General features: G+C 40.3%; 2 protein-coding genes across 4 annotated transcripts in view; both read left to right on the top strand.

Moving 5' to 3' along the window:
* Positions 1-8,012, top strand: part of ARFIP1 (ARF interacting protein 1) — a 45,795-nt gene extending 37,783 nt beyond the window's left edge. For all 3 annotated transcript variants that reach the window (XM_014076458.2, XM_087724300.1, XM_014076457.2), the window contains one exon: positions 6,356-8,012. In XM_014076458.2, the coding sequence (XP_013931933.2) occupies positions 6,356-6,511 (156 nt within the window). In that variant the 3' untranslated portion in view covers positions 6,512-8,012. The remainder of the gene's footprint in view (positions 1-6,355) is intronic.
* Positions 8,013-19,120: 11,108 nt separating this feature from the next.
* The window catches only part of FHDC1 (FH2 domain containing 1), a 63,014-nt gene continuing 61,094 nt past the window's right edge, over positions 19,121-21,040 (top strand). The window contains exon 1 of the mRNA XM_087724299.1: positions 19,121-19,243. The gene's annotated coding sequence lies outside the window, so the exon portion shown is untranslated. The remainder of the gene's footprint in view (positions 19,244-21,040) is intronic.

Here is a 21,040-nt window from a genome sequence, read left to right as displayed (position 1 = left end):
AATAATTGTTATATTCCTCAAAGGGGTAATGTGACCCAGTAAGTAACTACAAATATTAATGCTTTATATTTGAAAGTATCTATAAAAAGGTGGTAATACTATCATGTAGTGCGTGTAAAAATAATTTGGGCTTCACACTAAAATATTCCACCTGTTAGCTCACTTCCAGTTCCAGGGTGCACATATTTGTGTAATTGCAGTGCCCAATAGCTCTCTTAGGGTGCGTTGCCAGTCCTGTGATTGGGATACCGCTATCAGCTGCAGCATATTGTTTCCTGTGCCTTGTTTGTTCAGGAATGCCTGTTGGGTGACTGCTGTCAAGAGAATGCTGAATGAGCAGGGATAAAACTAAGTTGTGCCCTGAAAGCCTTTCTAATCAAGTAATTGAATTATGAATCCAGAACTAGCTATAAGAGGGGGGGGGAGGGGGGGAGAGAGAGAGAGATCTGTATGTATGTTGAATCCATGTTTTAAGTATTGCTGGAAAAGGGATAGGTTCTCCCGGATTGAGTGGAAAAGCAGGAGCAAAATCAGTACAAAGTTGCTTCTAATTCTTCATCGGGAAGAGTATGAAGTAGAAGATAGAGGTGAGGGAAGAAGAGAGAGATAGGAGAGTGGGCGGGGGGGAGAGGAGGAGAGAAAGGAGGAGTGTAAAGGGGAGAGAGGAAGGGGAAATAGAGAAGAGAAGGCTGACAGGGAAGAAAGGAGGTAGGGAAGGGGAGGAGAGAGGAAGAAGAAAGTGGTGGATAAGGTACAAATATGGTGTATGGAGAGCAGAACAGCCAATAATTGATTTTGGGAGTTGATGACAAGACGAATTGATGTAAACATTTAATAATACAATACGATGTTGGCTATGTAATAGTATACATGTGATCATATGTTATGAAAATGAAGAAAAACTATAATTCTTCATTTGGTTGGAATGAAATCTAATACTTTCTGCAAGCGAATTATTCACCTTGATATCATTTTGCTACCTTTAACCGTTTCTGAATCATGATTAGAAAATTGGGCCTTTAGGAGGCAGAAGTTCTTTCAGAAAACCCAGTAGATTTGCAAAAGCTGTAACTCCACGTAACACTGTACATACTGCTGATTCCATGAACTTGCATATGTCTAAAAAAGGCTAGATAAGGATACTTTGCCATATATTGAGAAAGCACTTAACTATTGCATGTACTAACTTTTTAAGATAGTTATCATTTGGAAAAGGGTTGTTGATGCATTAGATACAGCATTGTCCTGAATGTCCAGAATCTACTTTTCAAATTGAGTTTTATAGTTATACATTTCTTGTAGTTTTAAATGAGAAAGATTAATGGATGCAGTAGGAATCTTGCCTATGAACAAGATGAAAATGTAAGTCTTCAGTCGAAGAAAACATTTTTTTTACATTGTGAAGTCATAAAAGATGAAATTATGCTGTGAAAATTCCGATTTGAATTTTGGAAGAAAAGGGATTGCATATAAAAAAGAAGAACCAACCTTACGGGGAAAACAAAAATCTTTCCACTAAATAGTACCTTATAATAGCTAAATAAGATTTTTTTATAGTAATATTCAAGTTTGTTCTCATGCATTGGTATGTATACGCGCACACACATGCGCACACAAACACACACGCACAATCTTTTGAGTTACTAGATAGTATAGTGTAAAAGGAACAATGTAAGAGGAACTTTATGAGTGTATTAACAACTTGAAACAGCTAAAAAGAATACGAAACTTTCATTTGATGCTATGAAAATTATTTTAGCTGTAATGGAAGTAAAAGATTAAAATGTTGGAACAGTTGAATTGATTCATTTTTTTGCTGTGCTATCATTTTATGTCCTGTTTGTCCAGATTTTTAATAGTACCGTTTGTCTTTCATCACCAGTTAGCCAATATTATGGAGACACCAGTTGTTTAACTGCCTGGAATGTAACTCTATAAAGTCACTACAAGCTACCTGTGTCTTTTTTCCCTTGATATTTTGTCGGTATATGGAAGTATTGCCAGAGCTATTATGGGATGTGTCTTAATTGCATAACGCATTATAACTGCATACATATGTCTAATTCATAAAACTGGATTTTAAAATCCTGTTCAGTCAGTAAAACATAGTGGTGTCTAGGTTTGCTGTCTGATTGTTGTAATTGCAAATTACTTTTAAGTATGCCCATCCCACGTACTTCACACATAAATCTGCTTTCCCAGTTGCTAGATATAAGCATGTAATAGATGCAGACTAGCAACAATTGTGGAAGAAGTAGGTAGTTATGGAGTATAAACATTTTTTTTATTTATTTGCTTTTTGAATACTTCACTTCAAGACCTTTTTCCACACTTAGTCTTAGTGTGATGCATTGCAACATTTCTGTTCTGGTTTATACAGTTGGAAAGTATGCTTACTAAAATCTTGTAATCTAAACTATTGAAAGCTTTGGGATGGGTAGTTACTGTAAATTTGTTAAATTTAAATTGTTAAGAGTGAAATTGAAATTTCACTGATCATGACATTGGTTGGGGATGATAAGCGATAGAACAATCTCCAGCTCATCCTTCAGCATAGGGAACCCTGAAACATTCCAGTAGAATGTCCTGAAAAACTATTTTTTTGTTTCAAACTCCACTCAAATTACTGTTTTTAAGGTTTCAAACAAAGACTGCAGAGTACTCAAGGCGTCCAGGGCTGTGTTGAGAGTGGGTTTAAAAAAAGTTCAACTGAAGAATTGAAAGGATTTTTCTATGGGGTTTGACCTTAGACTTGAAAATGGAGATTGGAGACAATGGAAATGTTACTCATGTGTGGAAGTTGGCAGGGTGTCTGGATTGAACCAGATTGGCCTGACATGAAGATTTCCCTTGAGTTATGCTAGCAGGGTGGAGACTTGCAATCAAGCATTTTCAGGTACTTGCATTTCTCTGGGAAATTCTTTTCAGTCTGATTTATTAGAGGATGCACATACTCTCCCTTGGCTTAATCAACTATGAGAAAGATAACAATAACAATTACAGGCTCTTGTTCTTCAGGGTTGCATACGCTTCCTTTTTTCCCCAATATCTTAATTTCAATAAGACAAAAAAGAATTTTTTTGACCCAAGATGTAATTGGTAATGATAATGTGACAAATTCCAAAATATGCATGAATGGAAGATCAGCATAAACATCTAATCCAACCAGGGTCTGGCTGTAAATATGACAGATCTAATACATGTGGGACAGCAGTATCATGTCTTTAGTGGTTATTTTTTTAATAATAATATGTGCATGGAAATGACAGTATAACATTGGTTAAGTCTGGATATAGGCTCATATTTTGATGACTTGATTATGGGCGAGAAAGCTGACCTGCCATGTATTACTGAAACCTGCTGTGCCCAAGTGAAGCAGTCCCCTCTCTAATTTGCGCCCAGCTGTGTTTCAGATGTGAGATTAGCCAGGACCACACAATAAGGGTCCCTGCAGATTGTATTCCATTAGTCGTAGGTGGTGCTCATCTCCATTTCTAAGCCAATTAAACCAGCTCCGCCTAAAGATGTTTCTGCAATCGTGGTGCAGTCACACCACAATGCAAAGCATGTGGTGAAACATGGAGCCCCGTTGCCTTTTCACTGAAGTGATACTTATTTATCTATTTGCATTTACATGCTTTAGAACTACTAGGTTGGCAGGAGCAGAGGCAAATAACAGGAGCTTACTCCATCATGCAGGGATAAGGCTCAAAGTGCCAGAGTATAAACCAGGGGTGCTTAAATCTGGCCCATGGAGCCGGCCTGGAAATAGCAAGGGACCAGCCCATGGTGCCTCTGCTGGCCAAAACAGGGTGCGGCGTGCCCACCTGCATCACCCCTCACCCCATTTTCAACCTGAATGGCCTCTTGCAGCACTCTGCCAGCCAAAATGGGGAGTGGGGAGCTGCACATGGCTTCCCGTGCTCTGTTTTGGCTGGCAGAGTGCTGCAGGAGACTGTCCAGATCGAAAACGGGGGAAGGGGTACATGTGCCCCCCCCACACCCTGTTTTGGCTGGCAGGATCCGTCCTGTTTTCACCACCACCATCATCACCCAGCCGGCCCACAGAGAACTATAGTGCTGATTCAGCCCTCAAAGAAGTCCAGTTCGACACCCCTTCTCCAGCATCTTTTAAGTCACTGAAATTGCTAGATGCAAGATCCTATTTGTTAAGTTGGACTCTGGGAATTAGTATGACTTTTTCTATGGTATGTACCCTTCTGCTGCATAGTATTCTCCCTATCTGAGCTCTTTGACTCTGTGGTTGGGTTGGCAATGGGGTTTTCTAGGCTTATGGCTTGTCTTGTTACTTGAGGGGCCATCTCTCCCCAATAATTTCTACCCATTCAATCCAATCAGGCAAGATAAGCATGCTTGGGGTCCCATTGGCTAAAGATTGTCAGTTGGCAGAGTCTAGATGTGCCTTTTCTGCTGTAGCACCAACCTTACGGAACATCTTCCTTCTGGAGTTGGCCCTGACCATGCAGATCTTTTGTAAGGCCTCGAAGACCTGGTTCTGGGACCAGTTTTTAGTTACACGAGTTATTTGGGCTGATCTTGATCAACTGCTTTGTATTTCAACTTTTGAAACATATACAGTTGTTTGTATTTTATTTTAATTTTGCTATCTGCCCAGAGTCAGTTGTTAAAATGAGCAGCCCTGAAGAAAGAGGTTGTAGTTTGGAAAACATTCAGTGTTTAGTACATCTGCAAAATATTAAAAGTTGAGTACTTTTCTTCTACATCACAAAAGTAGACAGACAGTTACAAAAGGAAACTATCAAGAGGATGAAGAATTATACCCTAACCAATTTAAAGATAATTAGGATAGTAAATATATTCATTTTACAAAGATTTTTGTAACCTATTATTCTTTTTGTTCTTTTTAGTAAATCTGTTTAATTAGACACAGGAGAATCTAGCTTGTTTATTATTCAATGTTACAACATACTGTATATTAGGTAAAAAGCTACACCATCAAAAAAATAACCCACGTAATAACTTAATATATGATCCTATCCAATGACTAGCCAAGAGCCTAACTAGCAACCTTCATGACCAAGTAGAGTGTTATATCTAGATTTCCTTAGTGTTATTGAAATATTCAATTTACAGGTAGTCCTAGACTTACAACCACAATTAACCCTAACTTTTCTGTGATTAAATGAAACATTTGTTAAGTAAGTTTTGCCTTATTTTTTTTTTTTACTTTTCTTGCCATAATTGTTAAGTGAAATACTAAATTGTTAAGTTAGTAACACAGTTTTCAAGGGAATCTGGCTTCCCCGTTGACTTCGCTTATCAGAAGGTCACAGAAAATGATCACATGATGCCAGGACGCTGCAACCGTCATAAGCATGAGTCAGTTCCCAAGCATCTGAATTTTTGATGATGTGACCATGGGGTCCTAAGTGTGAAAAATGGTCATAAGTCACTTTTGTCAATCGCTAAATGAACTGTTCTAAGTTGAAGGCTACCTGTGCACATTATAGTGGCTATCACTGTTACAGACACTACTTTGTGTATAGATTATTCTACTTTGTTCCTACTATACATATTTTTGTATTTATTTTCTTTGGCTGAATTAAAACTTTATCAAATGATAATAGCGATATGTTGAAGTAATCGGTACAATTTCATTATTTGCCAATTATCCTTATATATCTCTATCCAACTGATAAGCTTGCACCAGTATTTTCCTTAATTGATTGATGGCTGTTAACAATCAAATGCAACAATAAAATACAGTAATGTCCTTATCAGAAAACAAAATAGACGAACAGATGCAACTGATGAAAACAGACACCTGATCAGCGTATCTGTTGGATAAAATAATCAAACAATCTTTTTGACGTGTGGATGAACAACCGTAACTCCTAGAGCAACGAGTAAACAAAACAATGGGGCGTATTTGTGTGTGGTGATAAGATATAACATGGATGACTACAAATGAGCAAGATTGCACACATAGCCCTCCAAATTAGCTATGATTTATGTCATCCATAGTTCATTCAGTGCACCCACTCACAGGAAGAGCCTGTGGCAGGGTTCGGCTCATCTGTCACTAAGCCAAATTATGCTTAGCAGTTCATGTGAGTGTAGTCAGTTAAGCGCAGCTATGCAGGTAAGGTTATATTTATCATACACAGCCTCTTCATTTAATTTGGCTGTCGGTATTAATGGTAATTGATATTTGCTTCCGTTGGTGAAACTGTTTGTTTTGCTTTGCTTTGCTTTTAATCTGATCGTTTCACTGTAGAGAAAATTTGTAAAAAAATAAACATTATTTCTTGGGTGTCCCCTTTCAATATTCTGTACATATATTTTCATTTTCAATTTTGATTTTTCTCCACAGGTGAAGGTGCTGCACAATCAACTTGTTCTGTTCCACAATGCCATTGCAGCCTATTTTTCAGGAAATCAAAAGCAGCTTGAACAGACCCTTAAACTATTCCATATCAAATTGAAAATACCTGGAGTGGATGCTCCTTCTTGGCTCGAAGATCAGTAATTGAACCACGCACAGAGATCCATTGTTTCAGCCCAGGATCTTCTATATCCTGGAAGAATCAAGAAGCTTTTCTATAAGAAGGACTGTTTGTAGTGATACTTGCACAAGCAGCTTTAATTCCTCCCCCTCTCCAATAATGAATACTATAATAATTTGGCAGGGTGGATGGGTGTAACCAAATTAATGTCATTTCCGAATCAAAATATTTTGTATTTAAGGGTGAATGGTTTTCTGTAGTAGGGAAGTATAGATTTGCACTGACATAAATATTTGTGATCTTTGGTAACCGTGGCAAGTAGAAGGTGAGAAATTTTCCAAAAGAGATGCTCATGATTTATATATGATATTTTATATAAATGTATTAAACCTCTACAGATTCTTTTTCATGTAACTGTGTTCAAAAAGTATTTTTTTAAAAAAACATTAAGGCCTTTGAACAGCTTCATACACAAAATCAGTGACTCACTGATAATGTGGATTTGCAAAAAATAGACCATTTTTACACCTAGATCTTTTTATTATATGATTAGAAAACACTAGAGGTTGAGTTTCCATTTTGAGCTGAATCCATTTTTTATCATTATAAAGGAACCACTTAAGAAAGGAGTCTTAGTTGTACTACTTCAACGTTTTAACTTTCTATGAAATCATACCTTACTTGTCTTAAATTCAAAAGTGCCTTGTGAAACACTCTTTCTCCTCTTCTATACAAAATATAACATCTTTACAAAACCCTTTCTAGATTTATGGTTTTTTTTAAAGAGACTAAGGCCAGTCTAGTTTGTGTTCTTCTGTTTGACTCGCAGACCATGTCACTTGACAGGGACATAGTCTGTTTTCGAATCAGTAGCTATTGCAAGTACAAGTTTGTTACTTTATCATAGCTATTCAAAATTTATTGTTTTGGAGCATCATTGTTTGCACACTTTCTACTGCTTTTTCTGTTTATACAAATGAAGTACTTAAAATAACTTATCTCAGCTAAACGAATTGTATAATTATGTATTATATGTTGAAACAAATTAAGTTGCTTTTTAAATGGTTTTGTTTCAATCTTAAAGTAAAATGTTTATCAAGTATACCGTAAATCATTCCTCATTGCATTCTTGTCCATTATGGTGGTTTTTTTGCCAGGTTATTTCTTGAAGTAAAATTGGTTGCTGTTTCCCAGAGTATGGTTCATTATTAGCACTTATTCACACCAAGAGAAATTAGCACAATACATATATACCTAGAAGTAAAGTCTATCTAGGGCAGGGCTGTCAAACTCTCGGCCCACAGGCCAGATGTGTCACACGCTGCTCATGCCCGGTTTAGCGAATGGGGGAAAGTCACGAAACGTCATGTGATGATGCCGTGACAATGCGAGTTTGACACACACACCCCAAATCTGGGGTCTTGCCTAAAACCAAAAAAAATACTTTGTAGTTTGTTTCTTGCAACTAGAGATTTAATGCTTTGATTTTTATTAACACTGAAGAATAAAGTATCTTTTATTGTTTCTGTGATCTTATTAACTATAATAAAAGAAGCAAACTTCACCTCACATTCTCCAAGTATAAAGCATCCTCGAACATTTCTATCAATGATTTCATCTCTATTCTGATGCAAACTTCCTGATTCTAACAGAAGTATTTAGTTGACCACACTTTTTAGCTAATGGGAAACATGTGACTATATCAAAGAGTGAGAGTTGATGAGATCCAGCTTGGTGTAAGCACAAAAAAGGTCATTCAAAGCTAATTAATTTTGCTTTTTTTTTTTTTTTTTTTTTTAAGGAAAACTAGTAAAAGCTTGTAACTTCATTATAGTGGCTACATATCTTAGAAAACTAGAATCAGAAAGATTTATAAGATTTTTTTTTTAATTTTGTTACTAGCATCTGATTATATTATCTCACTTTAAAAAAAAATCAGTTTGTCCTAAAGAGTTGCACAAATTGCTTAATTGGTAATGTAACATAAATAACCTCATAATTCACTGTTGCAAATAATCATCATCCTGAAAGAAGGCAAACCATTTCTAAATTTTCATGGAAAATAATTATGTGAACCTTTCTAATTAGCCTTCAGGAGCAAAGCTAATTCAAAGAAAGCTATATTTTATGAATTTCTATGCCAGTTTTGCATCTTTATCTAGACTCATTATACCAAATTAATGCAGTTTTTTTAATTCCTGAAAAATTAGTCAGATCGTCAAGGTTCTGATTGGTCCAAATTGTTAAGAAAATATCGGTAATCATATTGCAGTGTCTTGAATATTTGATTTATATTCCAAGCAATTTAGGTCCTAGCTTTTAATTCTTGTATCACAGAAATAAAATGTTTGAGCCAAAATAATTATTTAGTAACTGCAAGCATTAAAATACATACTTTAATGCTATTGCTTATATGAAACATAATGGACATGTAGGAAAAAAACGTTTTTTCAAGATGTTTTGGAATAAGCTATTAACTTACTGCTGCTATTATGTAGAAAAGCAGATTCTTAATCTCTGACAGTATACTTTCAAAAACAACCGACAACATTAAGGATTGGCTGAACTAAATTCCACATTATACACAAAATGAATTTAAACCTTCAATTGCCTGTACACCATGGCAGTAATGTTTTTGTTTTGTTATAATTGATATTAATGGTAGTTTGTTATTAGTTCAAAGAAAATAAGCCTTCATGTATATTGGAAGATTTTTAGAGCAGGTTATTTGGATGCTAAGATGTTTCAAATGGACAGAAAGATAATGACTCTAGCTAAACATGTATCTTCCACATTTTTAAATACAATAAAACCCTCAAGCAATAAATATTAAAAGGTTACTATGAATTTCTTTCTTGGTTTCTTTTTCTGAATTACATCTATAGCAATGTTAATGTATATGTACTGATAGTAATTGTTTTTATTTGCTTCTGATAACAGAGTGTGCAGTATTAAAAGAGAAACTGATTTCAATTACTTAAATTCAGATTTTTAAAAATTATGTCTGTTTCATGTGTCTTTGAATGCAGTGTTTGGTATTTCAATGTGTAGCTGAAATACAGTGAGATTTATTTAATTTTAGGATTTATCTCATGTAGTAGTGGTTCATCTAACAATAATAATTTTCTTTATAAAGAATTATAAGAAGTCACTGAGGACTAATTATTCATCCTCCATACATCTGAAATAGTAAAAATGCATTGCCTCATTATAACTAAAATAGAATCCCAGTGACGACATCTGGCTTCTGCAATCCCACATGGTTTGCCCATTGCCGTCACCATCTTGTTTGGAGATTATTGTATAACAATAACTTTTGCCTACATTTTACCAGCAAAAAAATATATAATTGTTATTTTAATTAACCTCAGTGGAAATTACTGTAATATCAAAACCTTGAGCCCACCTTAAACAACAGGCTGCCTGGTAACCCTGTCTGCCTCCTTTGGAGCTTCTTGCCCACTTGACTTTTTACAAAGATTCTTTTTGATTAAAAATAAGGAATATTGCAAAACAAAATACAAGCCACAAAACAATATAGGTGAGATAGTGTTTAACGACAGTTTAATGAAGTTACAAGTAAAATTATAAATGAAAGGAAAAATAGGAAGTGAATCAGCACAGTAACAAAGAAACACAGTTGAACTGGATAAATTGAGAATGGGTTTATCAAATGCTTTTCATCTTTAAGATTCACTGTTAACTTTAAATTTGAACAGAGTGGCTCCATGCTGTACTTAGTTGCAAGGGGCCAAGGGTGGAAGGAGGGTATATCTCTGCCTCTTTCTTGCAAATAGCCCAGCAGTACTTGGCCCGCCTTAATGAGAAATCAAGTGTTAAAACTATGATGGGCCTTGGCCTGGATCCAGCAAGAGGATTCTTCTTCCTATCCAGGGGAAATTTTTTTTAAAAAAATCTCTATATCAGTGATGGTGAATGGTTTTCTGCTCGGGTGCTAAAAGAGTGAGCATGCACATGATAGTGCGCGTGTGCATGTCCACACCCATAATGCAATGTCCTCCACCTGCACATGCATGCACAACCCCCTGTGCTCCCCTTGCGCATGCACACAGGCCTCACTGAAGTCTCTGGACTTCCGGTAGGCCTGTTGGGCCTCTTTTTCACCATTCACAGGCTCTGGAGCCTGGGGAGGGTGAAAATGGCCTCCCCCTGTCCTCCAGAAGGCTGAAAATCAGCTGCCCAGAGCACGCATGCGGGCTGGAGCTGACAAGAGGGCAACGCCTCGCGTGCTCCCAGATATTGCTTGCCATCAGGGCTCTATATCCTCATGTTCAATTGTACAAATTTCCCTGAGTTTAAGTCATTATGTTTATACTGGTGATACAATAACATTGATATAAACATTATAGTCCCTTCAAATCAAAACCATCAGGATGGTTACTGATGGTCTTCAGAGAAGTTTTATAGCATCTTTGAGGATATGGTTTGTTTCAGTGCTCTGATTGGAATACACATGTAGACTTTTAGATCAGAAGTAAAATATATATGTAAATCAAGAAATTTGAAGATAAAATTTTCAGAAGCCACTTCGTATCAGCCAGAACACAGAACAACCAAACCTCAGGATCCCACAGTTCATCTTGAACTATCTCCTCCTCTGAAATAGCGCAAGGAGACCTAACAAAATGTTGATCTTTCTCATTTTGTTTTCAATAGATGCAGTGAAGTGGGTTTCAGCTTTCTCTGTAGCCTTCTCTGACCTCCCGGATACTCTCGAGATTTGTCAACAACAGTTAAACATTTGTGATTTGTGGAGCTCAGCCATTTAGTCTTTTTAACACACTCTTAATGTTATTAAACAGGTACACATCCCACATGTAAGCCCAGGGCATGAACTCAAAGTAAATATTCTCCAAATTAAATTTTTGGTTTAATGTGTTCTTTTCATTAAGAAAAGCAAGAAGAAAAACTGTCAGCTCCTGATGACCCCGTGGACAAATCTATACAGTTCTCTTGAGTTTAGAAGTAATTTGACTTCTTCCAGTAAATTTTTCAGCTTCACACACTAAGCCCCAAACATCTCTGGGGAAAAAGATACCTACAGGAGGAGTCAAAAATTAGGACTTCAGGGGGCAACCACATCAGAGGTGGTATTCAGCAGATTCTGACCAGTTCTAGAGAACCGGTAGTGAAAATTTTGAGTAGTTCGGAGAACTGGTAAATACCACCTCTGACTAGCCCTGCCCCCATCTATTCTTTGCCTCCCAAGTCCCAGCTGATCGGGAGGGAATGGGGATTTTGCAGTATCCTTTCCCCCTGCCACACCCACCAAGCCACAGTAGTAATCCCACCACTGAACCACATGATTGAAGTTCCATTCCCTTTTCTTAAAAGTATTGCATGCACATAAAAGGAAGCTTATACCAATATAAGATATTGGGGTGCAACTTTACTGTATTTTAATAGAATAGAAATTAAAAGATAATATATGGTTTTGCCATTATTGCTATAATACAGGGGTGCTTCAGGCTTCACTTAACTATTGCATTGCTCTTGGGAACCTCTGAATTCTTATGAAGCTGCACGGACAAAAGATTTTGGTATTTGCAATGAGGGCTGAAATAAGCTCTTCTTGCCAGTGGACTGTAAGTGCACTAATCTTTTATCCACCATGTACTAGAACTTTCATAGATGCAATACTTATGTATTATACTTTATGTGAAACAGATTGGTAGGGACATAAAAGAATGATGCATCATCTGGTTTGAATCACAGGGCTGATTAGAGGAATTAGAATTAAACTTAGTGGGAAATGGTAACTATTTATTACACTTATAGGCCACCCATCTCACTATCAAGCAACTCTGTACCTGAAGTCCAACATTTGAAAATCTGTAAAGATTCCCCTTGCACATATGTGCTAGTCATTCCCAACTGTAGGGGGCGGTACTCATCTCCGTTTCAAAGCCAAAGAGCCAGCGTTGTCCAAAGACATCTCTGCGGTCATGTGGCCGACATGACTAAACGCCGACAGCACACAGAATGCTTTTACTTTCCCACCAAAGTGGTCCCTATTTTTGCTGATGAATAACAACGATAAAAGATACAAAAACAGCAGCTACAAACATCTACCTTCTTACTATGTTTGCTTTTGAACTGATGTGTACAGGACTCCCTTTCCCTAAAAGTTATACAAAGAAACTTTTTCGTAGTATTCTTAATTTCTCACAAGATTCAGCTGATTCCAAGTTTTAGTCTTTCTGACACAAGTTCTACCTTTTCTGGAACCTGCCTTGGACTTTGGTTATGTGCTGCTTATTGCATTTCCTATGTATATGTATTCCTCCCCCCCCCCCCTTTTCATTATTTAATAGAGCTCTGCTTATATATTCTTTTTAGACTTCTCCCATCTGGCCAAAATGTAGTTCCAGCAACAATGCAAGACTGTGATAGAGGAGAAATAGGAGATTGGCAAATATCCTTTCAAAGAGCCCCAGAGGCTGGAAGGCTGGGAACTAGACTTAGAATATGAAGAGCAGTGTCCCAAATATGTTGCCTGAGGATCCTTGTGGTATTCTCAAAGTTTAAAGGGCAAAGGCTGTCCAACTAAAGTCTTAGGGAGTAAAACTTGCCAAAAAACCTTTATCCTTTGATATCATAATATCAAGAAAATAGAATTCCTTGTTCTTTCTTCAACTTTCTAAGAAATGTAGTTGGATAGGGGGGGGAATTGATAGTTTTCTATTTCTTGGCAGTTAGATCACTGGCAGATGTCAAGATTTTATATTTGTGTTTCATTTAGAATATGCATTCCAGGGTGATTCACAATAATTCAATAAATAAAAATGTACCATTAGTTGCTTTCTACAAACTGTATTCCTACTAGTAAAACTAGTTTAAGCTACTGTGTTGTACAAATCAAGAAAATTTGTTTAATTAATCAAAGTATAATTTTAAATATAGTTCATTGTTTTAAACAACCTAGGTATAGTAATACATGCTATACATGTTTGCATGTGTCATGTGTTAGGTGAATCCTTTTAACTGAAATACTAAGCAGTGATGAGAATGCTTGGAATTGTAATCCAAACAAAGATGATCCATCCATCTTTGGGAAGTTGACAATACACAGCCAGTTGCATTGAGTGGCCCTTGATTCTGAAAAGTCACTATTACAAGATGATTCAAAAATGGCAGATGTGAGCAAAATGAAATCCCTTTTGGTTATACTTACATGTTATATTCAGTCCTAGACTCCTAGATTACTTAATAAATCAGAGTTAACTAGCTTTCTGCATACATTCAGAATAGTTGCGTTTTACATAACACATAGAATGAAAACACATTAACAGTAGCCATTGTCTTAATGGTACCAAATCTTCCTCCAAAGAATCATTTCAGTAGTATTTTCCTAACCAGACCTCCATTCCCATCGCCTTAGTTCTCCGTGGGCAGTAAAGATTTATAATAATTTATAAGAGTCGGTGGGATTCGGGTTTTTTTACTACCAGTTCTGTGGGCGTGGCTTGCTGGGTATGGCGTGGCTTGGTGGGCGTGGTAGGGAAGGTTACTGCAAAATCCCCATTCCCTCCCCACCTCACTAATCTGCTTTCCAGCTTCGTTCCCCTGTGCAGGGCACCAAAAGAAGACCTAGCCAATCAGCTGGGACTCGGGAGGCAGCAAATCAATCGAGAGTGGGGCCAGCCGGAGGCGGTATTTGCCAGTTCTCCAAACTACACAAAATTTCTACTACCGGTTCACCGGCTGAATACCACTTCTGATAAGGGTACTTATTAAGCACACAGATAGCCCCATTTGATAGTGATCTCCATCTGAAGCAGTGGTGGGTTCCGGATCCCATCGCAACCAGTACACTGCGACGTGGCCGGGCATCCACCCTGTGCACGTGCGCTGCTCACGCGTATCCATCAGCCTGCGATGCTCCAGCTGCTCAGCATCGTGTCATGCAGACACCATACACTGCGTGTGTGTGCACTAATGGCCCGGTTTATTTATTTATTTATTTATTTATTTATTTATTTATTTATTTATTTATTTATTTATTTATTTATTTATTTATTTATTTATTTATTTATTTATTTATTTATTTATTTATTTATTTATTTATTTATTAAATTTATATGCCGCCCAATCCCGAAGGACTCCGGGTGGCTTACAAAAAAAAGAAAAAAAAGACACATAACGAACACATAACGGAAAAAAAATACAGCTCAAATACAGATAGGAAACGCAGGAAGGTGGGTGGGCCCTCCAAAGCACCGTTCTGGGGTGTACCTGCCGGAACCCACTACTGATTTGAAGGAAGAAAGGGTGTTTTACTGTTTTAGTAAGAGTAATATTTGTAAGTTTCCATATCAGAGTAGTGATGTCCCTGGTTTCCACACCAAATCTCACATGAAGGCAATGAAAGGGGGAAAAAGAAAGAAAGAAAGAAAGAAAGAAAGAAAGAAAGAAAGAAAGAAAGAAAGAAAGAAAGAAAGAAAGAATATCAAGATGTAACAAAGCACAAATTCTTAGTGAAAACAGTGGCTGAAAACGACAGGGAGAAAACATCAGTCAGGAACAGAACTTGTAGAACTGTTTAGATCAGTCTTCTATGTGCACCCATAGACCAGTTGTAGTAGAAAAGTCTTCCTCTATAAGGAGTTGGCCTCTGGCTCAAGTTTGTCTAATGATCCCTTTGTAGCTTGTATATTTCTGAGGCATTTATTTTATGGATATATAAGTATGATTGAGTAAAAAGTGTGGAATGTCAGGAATGTATCTTAATTAGAATTTAAATGGTTGCTCAACTGCCTTATTAGCAGGTATCAAAAGACACAATTAATCTTCACATTGGGCAATTTTTAACCTGTTGTGTTTGTTTACTTTGGGGAAAATAAGTATTTTTCTCCTTCACATTCAAATCCTTTTGATTCTCCCCCCCCCCTTCTGCTTTCTTCTTCCAGAGTAATTACTATTTTGCCCTAGTTATTTTTAAATGCTGGACAACTCAATGCCACAACTGGTTAGACATTTGGGAAGTTGAAAACCAACCCTGCCGGAGGCTAGAAAAAATGGTTTTTCCCCCCTGATGAAGTATTTCTTGCTCTGTTTTCAAGAGTTATCTTTTTGAAGTACTCATTAAAATTCAGCAGCAGTAATAGATTCATCTCTGTCTTATATGCAGAGTGGATTCTGACCTTGTGGTTGTTGTTAGTTGTGAAGTTGTGTCCAACCCATCGCAACCCCATGGACAATGTTTCTCCAGGCCAGGGGTGGGTTCCTGCCAGTTCTAACCTCTTCTATAGAAAAGGTTCCACAAATCTACAGTGCCGTTTACAACCAGTTCCAGCTCCCTTCCCCCCACTCATTTTCATATCATCAAGATGAAGAAAGAGAGGAGGAATTCTGGGAGTTGAAGTCCACAAGTCTTAAAGCTGTCAAGTTTGAACACCCCTAGGGTTTTTTTTCTAAAGAGTTAGGGGTGCAGGGGTTTTGTAACTTGACAGCTTTAAGACTTGCACGCTTCAGTGCCAGAGTTCCTGAGCCAACATTTTGGTTGCTAAGCAAGGGCGTTGTTAAGTGAGTTTCACCGCATTTTTCAAGTTGGCCATGCTCACCCAGTCACATGGCCGGCAAACCACTCCCACCCAGTCACATGGCTGGTAAGCCACTCCCACAAAGCAGGCCACACCTACAGAAGAGGTTCTAAAAAAAATGAAACCCATCACTGCTCCAGGTCTTCCTGTCCTCTACCATCCTTGGGAGTCCATTCAAGCTCACACCTACCTGTCCTCTACCATCCTTGGGAGTCCATTCAAGCTCACACCTACTGCTTTGCTGACTCCATCCAGTAACCTCATTCTCTGTTGTCCCCTTCTTCTTTTCCCCTCAATCTTTCCCAGCATTAGGCTCTTCTCCAATGAGTCCTTCCTTCTCATTAGGTGGCCAAAGTATTTGAGTTTCATCTTCAGGATCTGGCCTTCTAAAGAGCAGTCAGGGTTGATCTCCTCTAGGGCTGACCGGTTTGATCACCTTGCAGTCCAAGGGACTCGCAGGAGTCTTCTCCAGCATCATAATTCAAAGGCCTCAATTATTTGACATTCAGCCTTTCTTATGGTCCAACTTTCACAGCCATACATTGCAACTGGGAAAACCATAGTCTTGACTATACACACTTTTGTTGGCATTCTGATCTTACAAATATGTAAAGAGGATAGGGGATTTATTTCAATCACACCCAAATTGAGTCCAACTAGGTGCAAAACACCTAGTTGGACTCAAAACACCATTATATCAGATTCTGTGCCCCCAACATCATTAACTTTAACCCAGTATTACCAGGTAAGCTTTACTGCCCCTTGTGAACATAGTCCCTGTTTGCTTTGGTTATGGTGGGTAACCATAACCAATGTGACACGTTAATCATGGTTGGTTGTTTTAACATTATGGATACAACCACAGAATATTATACTAGAGGAGATAGAATATTTCTTAGATCGAGCGTTAATTCAGTTCAAATGCAAAGTTTCACGTGGAAGTAGAGTTTGAGCTGTTCTTTTACAGTAGGTTCCTATGTTGCATTATATTGCATTATTAAGCCATAATGTAATACATTTAGATTTGACCTAGTGTAATACATTGACTTTACTTTTTTTGATTAGCCATTGGGCCATATCAAAGTGTAATATGCGATTCTATGTATTATGAATTGTTGAACAAGCCATTATTTTCATTGACCAGCAACTGGCTTTACATATTACATTGAAGCAGTATTTTCACAAAATGTTAACCCTTAATAGCTGTTATTTGTGAAATTAAACTGGTTCTGCAGGTAACTGAATCAAACCATTTAGGCTAAAGCCTGTGGCAAAAACAAGCTTCATTATACCTTGGCATAACAGGAGAATCCTGCCTATTGTGTACTTGCATTAAACAGTGTCCCACTAACCAGGCAGCTGTGTTTCAATTTAGCATGTTGTGCAAATCCAGAATCTTTTAATATTAACTAAAGGGGGTCACAGAAGACTTGTTTTCCCACAGAGACTTGATCTTTGCATACTAATTTTTTTTTGTATCCCCACCCCCGCCTCTTAGAGGAGGTCATCTTTGAGGTTCCAAGCCTGCTCTTTGTCCCAGGTCCTTTTAAAGATTTAATGATAAATTGTTCCTTAGTCCAACAGCATTTGCATATTATTCTCCCTTGATTTTTGTGTGTTTGTTCCTAGAAGTCAGTGGTCCAGGAGCCCAGAGACTGTGGGAAGGGGGGAGGGGAATATAAGATACTTAAGAAATTCGTAGGAACTTAGTCCTACTGCCTTGAATAAAAGTGTTTGATTCATCAATTCCCTTAAAATATATATATATATATGTGTGTGTGTGTGTGTGTGTGTGTGTGTATGTGTATGTGTATGTGTGTATATATATATATATATATATATATATATATATATATATATATATATATATATATATATATATATATATATATATATATATATATATATATATATATATATATATATATAAAGGATAAGATGTGGATTCCTCCTCCCCATATCTGCCAGGATCCACTTTGCACTTTCTCTCTCTTTTTCTTTTGCACGTCACAAGTCTAACAAAGGCAGGGTGTGAACAAGGTGAACAAGGTAAATCTTCCTTGCTTGGCTCTGGCACTATGTCAGTGGTAGGTTGCAAGTGGTACGGGCGTACCGGAGCCTTCCTGGACACCAGATACCGTTCTGGTACGGTGCTCCTGAGGGCCCACCTGCCCACCCGAGCTCCTTACTGGTCTTTTAAGTTTTTGGTGCTTCCGCACACATGCCTGGCATGTACAGTGCCTGTACGATGCTCCGCTGAGCAGCTGGAGTGTTGCGGAGGCTCGCAGAAGCGCTGAGACTCATGAGCGTGCTGCGCGCGTCCATGTGGACGCCTCCGGGCCCGTTCCAATCATACCAGTTGGAGCGGGATCCGGAACCCACTACTTCACTATGTATAGGTAGTCCTCAACTTACGACCCCTAAATTTATGTTGCCAAGACATTGGTTGAGGGGATCACATGACTGGGGGGCACACAAAAGGGGGTCATATGACTGGGTACACTGCAACCATCATAAATGTGAGTCAGTTGCCAAGCAGCCAAATGTAAATCATGAGACCATGGGGATGCTGCTGCCACCGTTAGTGTGAAACCTAGTCATAAATCACTTTTTCCAGTGCAGCTGTTACTTTGGAGGGTTGTAACTCCGAACGGTCACTAAATCAGCTGCTGTAAGTTGAGGACTACCTGCACTACCGTTTCCCAAGAGCGCGTGGGCGGGAGGGCAGGTGCAGCAGTACAATTCTCGGCACGTCCACTCGACAGTAAGCTCTTTGGGGTTTAATAGGATTGCTCTCTCGGAGCGTCAGTTGCTGCGGCTGCTGGGGAAAGGCGCTGCCCACCAGGCAGGGCCGATTCTGTACCTCCGAGCTTCGCGATTCGGGGCCACAAGAGCGGGGACGAAGGCAGAGGCCGGGAGGGCCCTCTGAAAACACCCCCAAAGCGCGAGTGAAGGCGACGAGCTCCTCGCCTCTCCGCCTTAATTGCTACTTGGCGAGCAGGCTGGTGCTGCTACCTGAAACAGCCCCGCCTAAAGCTGCGCTTGCGCAGCGTCTCCGCCTCGTCCGGCTTAATCCTGGGCAGCGAAAGAGGCGGCGGCGACGGCAGCGGTGGCGTCCGGAGGCTTGAGGAGTCCGCCCGCTCGGCGTCCGGACGCTGCGGGTTCGCTGGCGGAGCCCCGGGTGGCAGGCAGGTAGGTCGATCCAAGTTTGCTCCTGGTTTTTCCGGCCTCAGATTTTAGCGTTCCTCGGCTCGCTGTCTATTGGAAGCGCAACTCCTCGATATCTCTACCTAGACTACACTTCTCACCAGGCGCAGCTGGAGCGGCTGCTGCCTTGAAGGGGGAGTCGCCGTCCTCCCAACAGATCGGAGGTCTGGGTCACACGGGCCGATGTGTGGAGGTCAGCGAAGACTTCAGGCGTCCCTTTCCTTCCTGGGAGTCCCCGGGCCGCGGCTCCTTCGCGTTTGCTTCGGAGGGAACCTCCCCCCCAAGCCGGTTTTCCCGGCATCCGATTTCTCTCTTTCTCCCCTCGCTTTGCCTGACGCCCCTTCCAGTAATAGAAACATCGACACCCCCCCCAAGCTCGGTGCTCTTATCTAGGCGTTGGACTACAGTTCCCATCATCCGAGCCAGCAGGTGTACTAATTGGGCACTTGAAAGGATGCCCTGTGGTGTCGGGAGAGCCCTGTCTCGGGGAAAGCCGAACCATTCGGAGGCGGGGGGGGGGATTTCGGGAGGAAGAAGGCGGTTGTGTATTTGTTTCGAATGAAAAGGGTCATTGGCTTCGGTTAAATTTCTCTCCCTCCCCCCCCCCCCCCAATGAAATTAAGACACATTCCCGCCAGTCCGGCATCTTTTCGCATCTTTGCCTTGGTAATTGTATTCAGTCGGAGAGAGACTTCTCTCGGTTCGTTTTCTACTCCGGTGTGGTGGCTTCAGAAAGACTTGAATTCCCACAGAAGTTGTAGACCTGGAGCTTTGCCGAAGCGATGCATTCTATGACTTGAACTGACTGGGCTCCCTCAGCGGGAGGGAAGGGACGGAGTCGAGCAAGGCTATGGCTTCTTCTCCCCCCATCCCCGCCTCCCCGGGAGTAAGTAGAGAAGGTCCAAAATGAGGGGGGGCAGAAGCGCCCCTCAGCCTCTCCTTCCCCTCCTCAGATATTCTAGGAGAAACGGGAGGGAAACGCGGAGCTCCGGATCGCTCGGCTGAAGCCGAGAGGCAGCCGCAGCTCCTCTCCTCCTGGGAACTAAAAGCTGGGGAGGGGGGCGCTGAGTGCGAAAAAGCTTTAGGTGGGAGTCGCTGGGTATCCCCGGATGGTTCGCCGCCGCCTCCCCGGTCAGCGTTTCCCTTAGACTGCGGGTGGGAACGGGGGACGCCGCCTCCGATTACAAAGACCGGAGTAGAAGGAGCGATAACCTTCCCGCCGTCACAGCGACCCCATCTCGGGAGGCGTCGCAAGGTGCCCGCGGGAGCCTCGAGCACTTTCGGCGGAGACGGAGAGAGGGAGGCCGGGTCTCTTGGGGCAGCAGCCAGGAGCAAGCGAGGCGCAGCCATGGAAACAATGGGCTTTCTTGATGCAGAAGCTGTTCTGAGGGGGCTCGGCCCGTGAGTGGGGAAGCGATGCCTCGTGCCCCGCAGGAAGGAGCTAGCCGGGCAGGTGGGAGACAGGAAAGCGGCTGGGTGGGCTCCGTTTGCTTGGAACAGGAGTGGTTAGGAAATGTCTCTTGCTGGGGGATATCGTCTCCTATGTGTGTGTGTGGGAAGAGACTCCTTATCGCCACATCCACCATCTCTGCTGCTGTTTCTGCCACTGCAATCGACAGGCGGGTGGCTTTGGCGTCAGCATCTGTCTCTCTCTCGTGGTTTTGGGGGCGGGAGGGGAGACGATTTTCGCTGCAGCCCATAACGCCTCGCCCTTACGGTATCAAGAGGGACTGCTGCCTCCTCTGATCTCACCTCGACTCTGGCTGTTAGTGAGCTTGTTAT

The sequence above is a fragment of the Thamnophis sirtalis genome, unplaced genomic scaffold (genome assembly GCF_051295495.1).
Source record: "Thamnophis sirtalis isolate CommonGarterSnake01/CBP01778 unplaced genomic scaffold, rThaSir2_p1.2 scaffold_10, whole genome shotgun sequence".
In the NCBI taxonomy this organism is placed as follows: domain Eukaryota; kingdom Metazoa; phylum Chordata; class Lepidosauria; order Squamata; family Natricidae; genus Thamnophis; species Thamnophis sirtalis.
This window is presented reverse-complemented; position numbering and strand designations above follow the sequence as displayed.